The 14,671-nt window shown below is 39.7% G+C and overlaps 1 protein-coding gene across 3 annotated transcripts in view; it reads left to right on the plus strand.

Annotated features, from left to right (window-relative positions):
- E2F3 (E2F transcription factor 3) overlaps positions 1-7,537 on the plus strand; it is an 81,097-nt gene extending 73,560 nt beyond the window's left edge. For 2 of the 3 annotated variants that reach the window (XM_027128490.1, XM_027128489.1), the window contains exons 5-7: positions 1,320-1,434; positions 2,738-2,873; positions 4,043-7,537. In XM_027128490.1, coding sequence (XP_026984291.1) covers positions 1,320-1,434; positions 2,738-2,873; positions 4,043-4,305 — 514 coding nt within the window. In that variant the 3' untranslated portion in view covers positions 4,306-7,537. The remainder of the gene's footprint in view (positions 1-1,319; positions 1,435-2,737; positions 2,874-4,042) is intronic. The other variant, XR_003437575.1, reaches the window with a different exon arrangement.
- Positions 7,538-14,671: the final 7,134 nt, after the last annotated feature.

The raw sequence follows: 14,671 nt of genomic DNA on the forward strand, positions 1-14,671 counted from the left end.
CTCAACACTGAAATAGCTGTTGTCTGAACTACTGAGACTTAAAGATGCTAGTCTGTGATAGCTGCCCCTAAATGTACATGCAGATTTGGGGTGAATGTGCTTTTTTTCTGGACAGCAGGTTCATAGCTTCCTTCAATTTCTAATAAAAAGCTACTAATCTCAGGGACATCATTTCCTCTAGGCTTTCTAAGTCCTATTTCTGTATTTAACATGTTAGATCACAGACTCTATTCACTACATTATATTACCTCCGGAAATGCCTTTGTTGGGTTGTGATTTGCTGTTTTATCCTAGGCATTTTTTGTAAGTTAATATGAAAAGCAACTGGCTAAAGACATTGTATGTTAATTATGGTACTCCGTGCCCCTTATGAAAGAAAGCTATGCAACCTATTCTCTTGTAGTACCAAGTCAAAGCCTGTCTCTCTAAGCAAGCTAGCATGAATACTTTATCATAAAATAAGTACCATGTTCTTTCGTAATATCCTCTTAGGTTTAACTGTCAGGGCACTTTAAAGAATTGTTCAGTGCTCGGAAGTAACTACCAAGAGTACTGAAATATTATTTTACTCTCTTTTCCTAAATCATTTAGGTTGCAGATCATCTGGAAGCTGCTTTCCTCCTTGTGAACACTGAAATATTGTAGTTAATAATATCATACAGAGGGTAATCTTTCTAACAGAGAAGTAATGACACTCTTATCAGTAGGCAATATATAATCACAACCAGCCCAGGTACACTTAAGAAAACAAGCTCTCTGCCTGAGCAGTACTCGGAGTTCTTCCACTGATACATAGATTTCATTCATTCATTTGGGTGGCTGCTGACACTTTTTAATAATCAAGTAGCAGATAGAAGTTACCGGTGTTTCAACAAAATTAGGGTTAATAGGGCTTAAATTTTTTCTGTGAATTGGGATCTGCCATCATTCAATTTGAGTGACAGAGTACTTCACTGGAGTTCATGCAATACCTGTGCTGCAGAGGAACCTGGTTTGAAAATCCCTGACGAAATTGGGTTTCAGTTTTCTTTCAAGAGTTTATTTTAACTATTCTGTTTCTGTGTTTATGTTAATATCTTAAGTAGCCATGAACTTAGAAATGGAAAGAAAAGAGCTAGACACTTCTTTCGTTGTTTAGAATAACAACCAGAAAAGAAGATTCATGGAAGATCCCATATATTTAAAGATCTAGAAGGAGAGACAGATATATTCTTCTAAGAAATAAAATACTTAAAAATCTTTCCATGCATCTATTTTGTTATCTTCATAATGGTTACATCCGAGACGATTAGTTGGAAGATTTCCTTAACGCTCATTACGTTAGCTTATGTTACATATCAAGATATTCGAAAAATTAGTGGCCTTAAAGACCAAACTGTTATAGTTGTGAAAGCCCCTCCAGAAACAAGACTTGAAGTGCCTGACCCGATAGAGGTAAGGAGATAACGTCTTCGTTCATCTGTACAGATCTTTTGGGAATGCCTGGTGTTAAAGGATCATTGACTCCTGGTTAAAGTCTGTATTCTCCTAAAAGCTTGATAGTTCTTCCCCATCTGTTGTACTTAATCCTAACTTTAAAAACATTTCAACAGTGTGATATGTATTGAGTGTCCAAAAATTCTAATTTTAACATAGCAGGGCATTCAACTCAAAGTGGTATATGGGGCCCTGTCCCTCTCGTCTTTTCTCTTTCTCATAATTTGTTATATGGTAGTTCTGATCCATTTGAACCGGTGGGGAATTTTACGTGGATTACCCTGGATGTGGTCCCCACCATGGACAGAGATATAAATGTTTTAAAGTAGTTCCCTAACTTATCTTAGGACATTTTAAGAATTTATCATTTATAAAACATTTACTTTTAAGAAATCAAATGGGACTTCGGGTTAATTGATAGACTAGAATATTGTAAGAAAATAAGGAGCATAGTTTTGTGATTGCTTTCAGATATACTTTGATAACATAGGCCTAGACTATAAAAGATACAGAAATGTAGTAAAAGAATGTGTAGAAAATAAAAAGAGAATGAAATTTGCAAGCTCCCATCTAGGGTAGAGTTCTCACCTTAAATGATAATAATAGCTCTATGACCTAGATAAAGAAGAATTTTAAATATTAGTGTGCTGCATTCTCTCATTAAACTCAGTTCCTAGCACTTAAGAGTACTATTCCTCCAGTGGCTATTAAAGTTCAACATAAAAAAAACCCTACTGTTAAGGAATAATAACATGGGAATACTGTATTTGGAACACTTAAAAGACCTTCTAACAGTTTGCATAAAAGGAATATATATATATTTTTTAAATTCACCTCCTCTTGGCAAGGGTCAGCAAACTTTTTCTTTAAAGAGCCAGACAGTAAATGTTTTTGGCCGTGTGAGCCCTACAGTCTGTTGGGACTATTCAACTGCCCAGCTCTGCCATCATAGCATGAAAAAAAAGAAAAGAAAAGAAAAAAAATCAGCCAGAGGCTACACACAAACAATGGAAATGGGCATGACTCTGCCAATAAAACTTTATTTGCAAAGCCAGTTAGTGGACAGGATTGACCCTCGGGCTGCAGTTTGCGGACCCCTGCTCTAGAGGATGACAGTCATTGATTGAGGTGGACTACCAGTAGAGAAACAAAAGGAACAATGAAAATTACCCTTGCTTTCCATTTTTTGATGAAGATTACTATAGCTCTCATTTCCAAAAGAACTTTCTGTTTGAACTTATCTCACTTCTTCTGTTCATAGAGCCTACAAATACATTTGGCAAGTACCCAAGGACCCATTGAGGTTTATTTGTGTCCAGAAGAGACTGAAACACACAGTCCAATGAAAACGAACAACCAAGACCACAATGGGAATATCTCTAAACCCACTTCCAAAGGTAAAAATTCCACTTTTGTCATTTGGAAACTATGTTAAAAATGAATGTGGCTAGAAGGATCCTGTATCAGAATCACAAGTCTAGGCAAGAAACAAAAATTTCTGTTATTAATGTTATTAAGGTAACATTTTTTTTTCAAAAAAGTCATTCTGAATAGTTTGCAGAAGAAAATAATGATCTTCTTCAGGGCAAATGGCTCCTCCACCCACTTAATGGAGCCCCTACAGGCTTTTGCCGTCAGCAGAAACCATTTCTTTACAGTGTTTTGGAAAACCAGCGGAAGTGAGGAGTGAAGCTGGAAGCTGTCTGGGTGAATCACCAGCGACACTTGGCCGCACACCTCTGAGTGATACCGCAGAGATCATTGGAGAGGGAACTGAAAAAAGTTAGGAGAGAAGAGCCTTTTGCCAAAGAAGTTTTATCCTAATTTCCCCCGCCATGTGATGGGGAGAGAATAAGGGAGGGAAACCCCAGGAAAATAAATCTAATGCATCCCTCCACTGTCCACACAGCGAGGGAAGCTTTTTTGCAGTCTTTTCGTTTTTTTCAGATTGGAGATATGCATTTAATTTTCTTCTGCTACCTCCCGATATAGGAGCAAGAATAGGAATGATTTAAGTGATCAGGTCTGACTTAATATTGAGGGGGAGAAAAAAATGCTACCTCAAACGGTAAAACAAAAGACCACTTTTTTTTTTTCCACCCTAGAACTTCAAAGTGGATGTGTCTTTTTATTTGTATTTTTAGAAGTATCTTTAATAAGCTAGTTGTTCAAAAAAAGACTAAGTTAAAATCGGTGATCTCTACTAAGGAGCCAACTTTTCAGTCTGTAGGTTTTGTTTTCTTTTGTTTTTCTTTACAGAATGACTAACTGATAGCAGGACAGTTTTTAGCTTGTTAGCCTCTAATCTTTGAAGCTACGTGTATTCTTGTTTGCTAACCGTCGGTATTTTAAAAGATGAGTGAGTAGACAAGAACACAGAAAGGCTTACCAGAGTCACTGCTCACAGAGCCTGTTAGCATGAGGTGATCTATACTGTAATGTCATCTAATTGTCCTTAGCAAAGAGTATGCAGGCTTTTATAACAGCAACACGTACATGCTTCCCGTAAATTAATTTGATTGTTGCCTAACTTATTTTCTTGTTTCCACCAACTTTTTCCTTTCAGACTTGGCTTCAACCAACTCAGGACATAGTGATTGCTCGATTTCTATGGCAAACCTTTCTCCTTTGGCCTCCCCAGCCAACCTTTTACAGCAGACTGAGGACCAAATTCCTTCCAACCTAGAAGGACCATTTGTGAACTTACTGCCCCCCCTGCTCCAAGAAGACTATCTCCTAAGCCTTGGGGAGGAGGAAGGCATCAGCGATCTCTTTGATGCTTACGATCTGGAAAAGCTCCCGCTGGTGGAAGACTTCATGTGTAGCTGATTATGCTTTGTGTGGACTTCCCTTATAAACCCATATTTTTTTATTATGAAACCGAACATCTGTCATGCAGTGTTGTCCCTTCCTACCTTCTTCCTCCAAGATAGTATCATGAAGTAAACTACAAACTTCAGAACAAAGCTGACATTTTAATGAATTAAAAAAAAAGAAAAAAAATGTCTAAACGCACAGTTGCAGGCGCCCTTGGGAAAGCCGTGCCTCGCCCCAGGCTCCAAAATCTCCTGGATGAGTCAGCAAGTGAGAAAATGTGCAATCAGGTGTCTCTCACCCGTCCTTTTCCTCCCTCCCTCCTGGACTGGCTTGCTGTGCCTGACGGATGGGCTGTAGACTGGGGTCTGGCCACCTGGCCCACTCGCAAACAGCAATCTTCCTTAATAGCATTTCAAGCCGTGCCTTCTTCGCAGAATGCATGTCTTTGGGGTCTGCTAATTTGGAATGGAACTGCAGGAACTGTAAACTTGAAGTCATGCAAAAGTATGAAATGGATTTCTTCAGCTCTTCTTAGGAATATTTAAATTACTGTCATAATTCAGTTTAAGCTATGGACCGCATGTCCCACTAGGAGGTCAAGAGATCCTCCACAGCCTTTCAGATGAAGAAACTGTTTTCAAGTATTTGTCGCAGATACAGAAGAATAGTTGAGTTCTGCCCCTCTGAGCTGTTGTGGATTTTTCCTGTCTCCATAAACCACTTCCACTCCCCTGCCCCCAATGTATTCGTAAGTTTGAAGTTGATTTGTAGCAAATGCCTACTTTGGAGTTCTTTGTGGATTATTTTAGATTTTTTTTTTTAAGCTGCCATTTAAGCATTCCTGTGGCACCCATCACCATTTCAATTTAATTGTTTACTTTGAAGCAGTTTTTGCTAATTCAAATTATTTAAGCAGAGGTAGAGAACCTCTCTTGATCAGAGCATCTAAACGTGTGTGATCTAAGGTTTAACAGCCTCTGCAAGAAGCTTTGCCCCATCTTGCTTCCTTTCCCAGGAGGGGGCGCTTGGAGCCAGTGGAGCTCGCAGACAGGGGCGGCCCATCTGGAAGGAGAACCAGGTCAGATGACACAGCAGCCCCAAGGAGCAGCAGGTGTGGATCCCTCCGTCCTTGGGCTTCCCGGGCCCCCGTGACCGGGGAAAGGGCTCTCTTATACTGCACTCAGGGAGACCACTTCTCAGGATGGGGTCAGATGGAGAGGCCTCTGGGGAGAAAGACATCCCCCGTTGTGAGTAGGGTTCTATCAGTGGCATTTACTTCCGCTGGTGAGAACAGCTCCCATTCCCCTCCCGCTACGAAGGAGTGAGCTGGACCAAGGGAAGTCAGGGATGTAGAAAAAGCAGGACGGGATGCCAGGGCATCTTCCCCTTAACTCTTCAGGAATGGTGTCCCAAGTTGGAGGCTTCGTGACAGCTGCAAATCCTACCAGTTCTGTCCAAGAATGGCTTTCCCATTGGCCAGGGGGAGATGGCCCTCTCCCGCTGGGAATGTGGCAGAGTACCTCACATCCATTCCTTGGATGCTAAAGACTGTGGGAATGAGGGAGTCATCTAAAAAACAAACCTCAACACAAAGAACAGTTAAATTGAAATGCTATGTGCCCAACACAGCGGTAGGCACATAGTAAGGCACTCGATTCACGTGTTCAATTGAATGGCAAATATATCCCTTAGGAAAAACACAAAACAAAACCGCGAAAGCCCTAGCCGGGTTAGTCTAGGCAGATTTCCACAATATGCAAAGTGGTGGTCGGGTCAAAACAATGACACCAGCACTTTAAACTATTTGTGTAGGTATGCATGGGTGTATGTTTGAGAAGAAAAACAAAGGTGCAGATCATCCTCCCTTTTCTTCTGCCTCCATCCCCACCCCCGTCGTCCCCTCATACACACACTGGACTTGGTCCGAGATGAAGCATTGGGGGGGTGGGGGGGGAAGGGGGAGCTTTGTGTCAAGTGCCTACTGGAAATGCACTGTGGGGTGTTTTCCTGTATGGGAAACCATTTATGCCAAGCTTTTCCCCATTTCCCATATTTATCTCATCTGGTTAGCTGCCTCCGCTTCCAGCTTTGTGTAATTCTCTTTGCCAGCTGCACAAAAGCTGATTTTTTCCCAAAGTCTAAAGACTGAGCTCACCTGACTAGGTGTTTGTGTGTTTGGTTGAATTTCTCGTTAAACCTTTTCGTAACGTGATGCCGTATTTATTGTTTTAAAAATGAAAGGAATCCTAATAAGTCTTACAAGTTCCTTCATGCATAAGGTTTTCCCAGTTAATGGGCTTAACTGGTGTACATTAATTAGACGTCCATACTGTATTCTGTTTGCATTATTAGTCATTTTATTTTTTACATAGTATCTGGCACACAAAGTGGGTTAGTACTACAGTATTTGCGTTACTTTAAGTACTGAGTATGCAGGTTTCCTGGTACCATTGAGTTGCTGCTATTAAAGCTCACACATGAAATGGCTAAAAGTTACACGTGTGCGTATTATGACTGCGTGAGCCTTAGAAAGTAAACTGTATAAAGAGCAACACATGAGCTGTCAAACAGTGTTAGGTGTGTGTTTATATGTACAGATCTGTGCGTAGCAATCGTTTTATTTAAGTTGATACGCAGCCTACTCATATTTTCATTATCTAGCAATTTTGTACAAAAATAGCAATTAATTTGTAAACACTGCCAGAATATTTTCTAGCTGGTTTGTAATTTTTTAAGAGTGTTGTTTTGTTTTTGTTGTTGTTGTTGTTGCGTTCTTGTGTTCATTTCTGTTGTAAGTGTAGATCTGTAAATACAATTGCAGTATTTAAAGCTTCAGCTTTCAGGAAAAAGAAAAGTAAGAACTCAGCGTGTGCATGACAACTCGTGTGTACAAGAGGAGGGATTTGAAGGAAGATGCCTTGCAGAGTGAGTCGGGTGGCAACTGTCAGATTGTGGGAATTTCTTTTCCTATGGGGTACGTGATTTTGTCAAAAGTAAGTATTTCTCCCAAAATTGGGAGCAGGCAAACTACTAATCAGTTTAGCTTTGTGTTGTATGCTAGTTAAAAGAAGAAAATATGTAATATAATGTAAAAAAAAAAAAAAAAGCTTTTATGATGGATTTTGTAAATAGATTTGTTACAGGGTAACCTGTTCTCTAGCTGTGATCTTACCACTTCAAATGGGTGTAATTTGAATAAATTTTGTATGGTAAAGGATCAATAAAATGATTTTTTTTAAAGAGCTTAGACTTGTGGATGGATTTTCTTACTATTGTCTTATGCTCCTACATTAATTTTATTTTTAAAGACAAGCTTAGCAAGTTAAGGGGAACGTTTGAACAAAAACTCAAAACATCGTATGTCTTACCATTTAGTTGGGATTTGGGGAACATTAAGCATAAATTTTTTGAGCACCTGCGTTATGCTTGCCACTCTGGGAAGCAGAAGAACTTGCCATGTCTCTGATCACTTGGCAGAAACCACTACCAGGTATGGAGGATTTTTACACTGAGAAAGTGACAAGTCAAGTCTTATTCCTCATAAGGAGTATGAAGCCAGTAGATTCTGTTTCTCAAGATTGGTAATTACCTTCCTCGTTCTAGATTCTGTATTTCTTATAATGCCACCTGTGAACAACTTCGGATTTTTTTTGACTGCCATGTCACTCCTAACTCAGAGCTCATCATGTAAAAACTTCAAAATGTGTATCGTATACACACACACAATCAATGCACAAGAGTTAACGTACAAAAAGGAAACATCCCCTGCCGCCCCCCCGCCCCTGTCTATTCACCCCAGAGGTAACCACTATTTTCATTTTTTCTGTGTGTATCCTTCTGGTCTAGGTGTTTTCTAGGCATATATAAACACGCGTTTATATGCAGTTTTTAACATAAATTGTACTTAATACATATATGTTGATGTTTAGCTTTTTTTTTTCCACTAAATAGCATCTTGGACATCTTTCCATGTTTGTACTTAGAGATCATGTTCATTCCCTTCAAAGGCTGCATAGCATTCCAGTGATTAAAATTTTATTTAATAATTTATTTACCTAGCTAATTTCCTGTTTGAAGATATTTTTGAAATAGAAAATATGTTTTATTGAATGCTTATACTATGCCAGGTACTATTTTTTTTTAATATGGTAAAATACGTATAGCATAAAATTTACCATTAGTGACATTTAATACATGCACCATGTTGTGCAATGATCACCACTCTGGTTCCAGAACATTTTCATCATCCAAAAAGGAGACCGCATACCCATTAGGCAGCCACCCCCCATCCTCTTCTAGTCCCAGCCCCTGACAACCACTAATCCGTTTTCTGTCCCTATGGATTTGCCTGTTTTGGTTATTTCCTATAAATGGAATCATACAATATGTGACCTTTCTGCTTTTTTTTCACTTAGCATTATGTCCTCAAGGTTCATTCATGTGGAAGCACGTGTCAGTACCTCCTTCCTTTTTATGCCTGAATAATATCCCGTTGCATGGATATACCACATTTCCATTATCTGTCCATCAGCTGATAGACATTTGGGTTGTTTCCACTTTTTGGCTACTGGAACACCAGGTGCTATTTTAAGTGCTTCATGTGAGTGCTCTGTGGTTTTTCACGGCACACGTCACTAGCTAATCCTATATACGTTATCGCTCCTCTTCTAGAATGTGAGCTCAATGAGGAGAGGTACTTTGTATTACTCACTGTTGTGCCCCCAGTTCCTAAAATAGTGCCTGGCACATAATAAGCACGTAATACATATCTAAATGAATGATTTGTATTTAGCAGATGAGTCTGAGGTTTAAGAATGTTAATTAAAAGGCAACACAGTGATATAATGAGCTCAAAGGATTTCTCACCTCATTTTGTACCTTATACTGGACTTTTTTTTTTCACATTTTTGCGTTTTATTTTTAGTTCTGCTTGGAGTCCTGTTTTCCCAGAGTTGGAGCACCTGACTTCTGTCATCCAGCATAGCCGCTGTCATATCCAGGGGTGTGCACCTTTGGTCAGCAGGTATTCTATAGTCAAGCCAGTGATGGAAGTTGAACAAAGTGATACAAAAATGGATCCCTTCTTCCAGGTAGACTACTGAAGGTGGTGGGGGGGGGGTGGTAGGAGCTAGCAAATAAAACAAGAATTGTCCATACACAGTTGAAACATGTAGAGAAGATGAATTTGAATCAATTGTGTAGAGCTGCATCTTTTCAAAAGGTGAATATATGACTAGGATGTGTAAACAGTTTATAATTCAGAAACTTACCTGAGTATTGTTTTAAAATGGGCTCACTCTACTCTGGGGAGAATTTAGAAATCAGTCTGTAATATTGAAATAGAAAATAAAACCATTATTAAAAAGTTAATTGTATTCACTCATTTAATGTCCGTTAAGAGAAATATCAATAGTTATTCATTTATTTGGTCACTCTTTGAATGAGCATAAAGTGATTACTATATGCCAGACACTGTTGTAGGTGCTGGAGTGCAAATGGAAAAAGACATAGATCCTATTAGCAAGAGGAAGCTTATAGTCTAGTGGGGAGAGGAACGAGTTTTAGTTAGGAGAAGTAAGTTCTGAGGGCCAGGTCTTAAGTGATTTTTTCCTTCCAAAGCCACATTTGGAAGACTTGGAAGGATAGATGGTTAGAGGCAGAAATGGAAATGAAGATGTAGACTTTCTGCTGGAGAGCTTTACAAAGCAGGAAAGCTTCTGATCCAGGATGCAGGAGGACTTTTGCAGAAGACTGCCCAGGTAGGCACAACTCAAATGTGAATAAGACAATGGATTCATTTTCTAGGATCTAGGGAGCTGGGGAGCCTCAATCCAATCTCGACTACAACCCGGATACCGTGAAGGAAAATGACGAGATTAAATGATAGGTCATGCCTTGCTTGGGATAAGAATGAGAATCCCTGCCCTGGCTACTTAGAATTAATCAGCTAGGAGTCAATCAGAAGTTAAAAGAAATACCATTGCGGTGCGCGGGCTTCTCATTTCAATGGTATTTCTACTCATCCCCATGTTTCATGGGTGGATGCTCTTATTATTCTCTGTGTCTCTGTGCACAGTAACAAATTGGGAGAGATGGAAACCATTGGAAGGCCAAGTTGGAGGACTTCTCAGTGGTTCTTTTGTCCTCAGTCTTTGATAAAAATGGATTTGCTCTGTTTAAACAGAGGAATAATCAAATTGGCAACAGCTCCTAAATAGGATGTTCCGCCTCTGCCTTGAAAGACTCAGACTTCTCTTCCTGTACAGGTTACTTTTCAGCTTTAGAAGCCTTTAAGACAGTTTTTCTGCATCATCAAATTCAGGGGCAGTTGCCTCAGCTGAAGCCTAAACTATACTGTCTCTCTCTCATCCTTGAACAGCCCTTAGCATTGTACAAGGCTTTACAGTTTACAAAGTATTTTTGTTTGCCTTGTCTCTGCATCTAAAGCCATTTGTAACTGATGGCAACAGCTGCAGAAGTAGCTAATCAATTGAAAAATGACAAACCGTATGTGGGCAGTGATATAAACAAAGGATGAAAAGCATTTAGCTTTAAGCCATACTCTGGAGACCAAGGAGCAAGAAAGAACACTGAAATTCTACAGGAGAGACCTGAAATAATGACGTCAGTAAATAAAAATTAAACCATGTCAATAAAGAGAGCATGTTTAAATGGGTTAGAGATGGGAATAGAGGTTGTATGTGCTTAGAAATGGGAGGAGACAGAACAAGACCCAAGATGCTTGAAAAGAGCCACAGCTAAATCCTATCCTTGGCAAGAAACCAAAGAACGGCTGTTCCTTTCATCAAAGAGAAGGTACCATCACCATTGATTCAAAGTTTGGTTATCTATCAAGGGAATAAAGTGGGTGCTAAAGACAGGGGCAGGCATAGGGGTGTAATGAAGGAAAGGAGACAACAGAAAGTGTGGAAATAATTCCCTTACCTGGTCCTGGGAAGGAGATAAACCAGCAATTGGGGGGGAAAATTAGTTATAAGTGAAGAAGAAAGAATTGGATAAGACTCCAGCTCTGGCAATACGGCTGATTAGATGGCCAGGAAACCCTCTTGTTACAAAAAACCTAGATTGCACAGAGAAAAAAAAACCTTTTAATCTTTATTGTATTGCTGAGATTACAGGGAATTCCTGAGGGCCAGAAGAATAAAAAAGAAAACTGAGCTGAAAAGAAAGGTTGAAGAGCCTGTAAATGGGAAAGACAGGTAAACCTTAGGTTGAAACCAATTTCATTTCTAATACTGTTACTGGAATTGAGAAAAAAAAGTCTTAGGCCAACAAAGAAAGAGTGAAGTACTGAACCTAAGACTCAGATTAAACCAGAGAAATTGGAAGAAGGCACTAGTGCTCCAGGTCAGAGTCATCTGGCGTTCAGCAGAGCAAACACATATCCTTTCTGGACAAGACCTCCTTAACGTAGGACCACAGACTGTAACTACCAAATACAAGATCACAGTCACAGGTCAACACATATAAGGAAACAAACCAGCATTAATAGCAGAAGCAGGAAACATCAGATTTAGACCTCAAAGAATTCAAATAATGGAACTATCAGATACAGTATATAAAATAAATATGTATGAAATGCTTAAAGAAATAAAAGATGGTAACACAAAACGAGTGGTCAAGAAGAGATGATCAAAACGTGCTGCACAGATTAGAAATAGAATAAAATAAAATGTTAGAAATTAAAAATAAAATTGTTGAAGAAAAGAAAAAAATGATGGCTAAACCAGCAGATTAGATACAGCTAAAAAGATCATCATAAACTGGTGTGGTAAATCTGACAAAATTACCCAGAATGTAGCACAGAAAGAAAAGGAGATGGAAAATACAAATAAATTTTAAGAAAGAGGGAGCAGGGACTGAAAAAATAATTTTTTTCTGTAAAAAATCCAGATAATAAATATTTTAGGCATTGTGGCCATAAGGTCTCTGTCAAAACTATATACTTAACTCTGCCTCTGTAGCGTGAAAGCAGCCTTAACCAGTCAGCAAATAAATGAGCGTGGCTGTGTTCCAATAAAAATTATGGATGCTAAAATTTGGTTTTCATGTAATTTTCACTTGTCATGAAATAATATTCTTCTTTTGACTTTCCCCAACCATTTTAAGAGTAGAAATTGTTCTTTAGCTCACAGGTGGTACAAAAAGAGGTGGTGAGCAGTTTCTGGTCCAACATGTGGAGGGTGGAAGTTGTCACGCCTGTCCTCACAACAAAGAAAAAAGCTGAACAATGTGAAAATCAACAACTCTCCTTACATCTATGAGAGAATTGAGGTCCAGGACAAACTCCCACCCTGAAAACTGGAGAAACAGCAAATCCAGAGAACCAGAGCTACCCAGAGCAGAAACGGCCACTGGAACCAGCAACTGGTATGAAAACCTCAAGGGTAACTGACTAGTTGTTGGGGTCTGGGTGTAGACTAGCTTGAGAAATGGAATCTCCGGAGGACCCATTCTTAGGACTCCTCACACCTTCACTAGTTTTCCCTCCAGGTGGGAAATAGGGAAACAGAGATGGGGAGCAAGGATTGGATTTTTTTTTTTTTTTCTGTAAAGAGCCAGATAATAAATGTTTTAGGCATTGTGGGCCATCAGGAGAAGGACCTCAGGGTGAAGATCTGAGAAAATCTCCCTCATGTTGCTGGTAGGGGGAGGGGCAAGTAACTATTTTGAAATATGCTCAGACCATTCTGTTCTCCTTAATAAAGGCCTGTCTTCAAGGAAAACCATTCTGCCAGAGCCTACCCCATGTGGATTTTGCCAGAGTCTTCCTGATGTAGGGGAAAGGAAATACCCAATTCCAGCCCTTTCTAGCCTTCCTGTCCCATCTAAGGGGGGAAAAAAAAGCTGAGAAGCTTGTGAAGGTCACAGCCAGAGGCAATAAAAGACTGAGATCTAATCATGGGATTACAGAACGCTTACCACTGTCCACACCTTACCACCACATTAATAGGGCTGTGTATAATCATAGGGGACTACAGTGGAAAGAAATGCAAGCCTCAGACTCTTTTTAAAAAGAAGTTTCTAGAGCTTCCCTGGTGGTGCAGTGGTTGAGAGTCCGCCTGCCGGTGCAGGGGATACGGGTTCATGCCCCGGTCCGGGAAGATCCCATGTGCCGCAGAGTGGCTGGGCCCGTGAGCCGTGGCTGCTGAGCCTGCGTGTCTGGAGCCTGTGCTCCGCAACGGGAGAGGCCGCAACAGTGAGGGGCCCGTGTACCGCAAAAAATAATAATAAATAAAATAAAAAGGAGTTTCTAGTAAAACCCAAAGACAACAGGAAAGGCAAAACAATGACGCTAGAGAAAATTTTAGCCACTGACACAACAGCTACAGCAAATAGTACACACAGCCTACCTCCTAGCCAGATAAACTTAAACCTCACACTAAAGGGCTATCTACCATAGTTCCTTTTACCCAATATATAATGTCTGAATTCCAGCGAGAAATTACAAGGCTGGGAATTCCCTGGCAGTCCAGTGGTTAGGACTTGGCACTTTTGCTGTGGGGGCCTGGGTTCGATCCCTGGTTGGGGAACTAAGGTCCTGAGTGCTGCGAGGTGCAGCCAAAAAAAGAAAGAAAGAAAGAAATTACGACGCACACTAAAAGGCAAAAACAAAGTGAGGAGACAAAGCAAGCAACAGAACCAGACTCAGGTATGGTAGAGGTTTGAGAACTATGAGACTGAGAATTTAAAATAACTGTGATTAAGATACTAAGGGCTCTAATGGAAAAAAATTGACTTCCTGCAAGAATAGATGGGCAACGTAGGCAGACAGGTGGACACTCTAAGAGAGAATCAAAAGGAAAATACTAGAACTTAAAAACACAGAAACAGAAATGAAGACCATCTTTGATGGACTCATTAGTAGATTGGACATGGCCAAGGAAAGAATCAATAAGCTTGAAGATATGTCACTAGAAACTTCCTAAACTGAAAAACAAAGAGAAAAGAGAATGAAAAAAATAACAGACTATCCTAGAACAGTGGGGAAATTACAAAAGGTGTAATATGCACTTAATGGGAATACCAGAAGGAGAAGAAAGAAAGAATGAAACAGAAAAAAACATTTACATAATAATGGCTGAGAATTTTCCAAAAGTAATGACAAACACCAAAACACAGATCCAGGAAGCTCACCAGAAACCAAGGAGGATAAAAGGTCTAGACCTAGGCATATCATATTCAAACTGCAGAAAGTCAAAGACAAAGAAGAAACCTTGAAAGAAGCTAGGGGTGGGGAGGACACCTTATCTATAAAGGAGCAAGGATAAGGATTACATTGGACTTCTCAGAAAAACCACGTAAGCAAGATGAGAGTGGAGTGAAATATTTAAAGTGCTAAAAGAAAAAAAAAAGA

Source organism: Aethalodelphis obliquidens, unplaced genomic scaffold, assembly GCF_003676395.1.
Source record: "Aethalodelphis obliquidens isolate GAN/ISIS:26980383/991018 unplaced genomic scaffold, ASM367639v1 scaffold34, whole genome shotgun sequence".
In the NCBI taxonomy this organism is placed as follows: domain Eukaryota; kingdom Metazoa; phylum Chordata; class Mammalia; order Artiodactyla; family Delphinidae; genus Aethalodelphis; species Aethalodelphis obliquidens.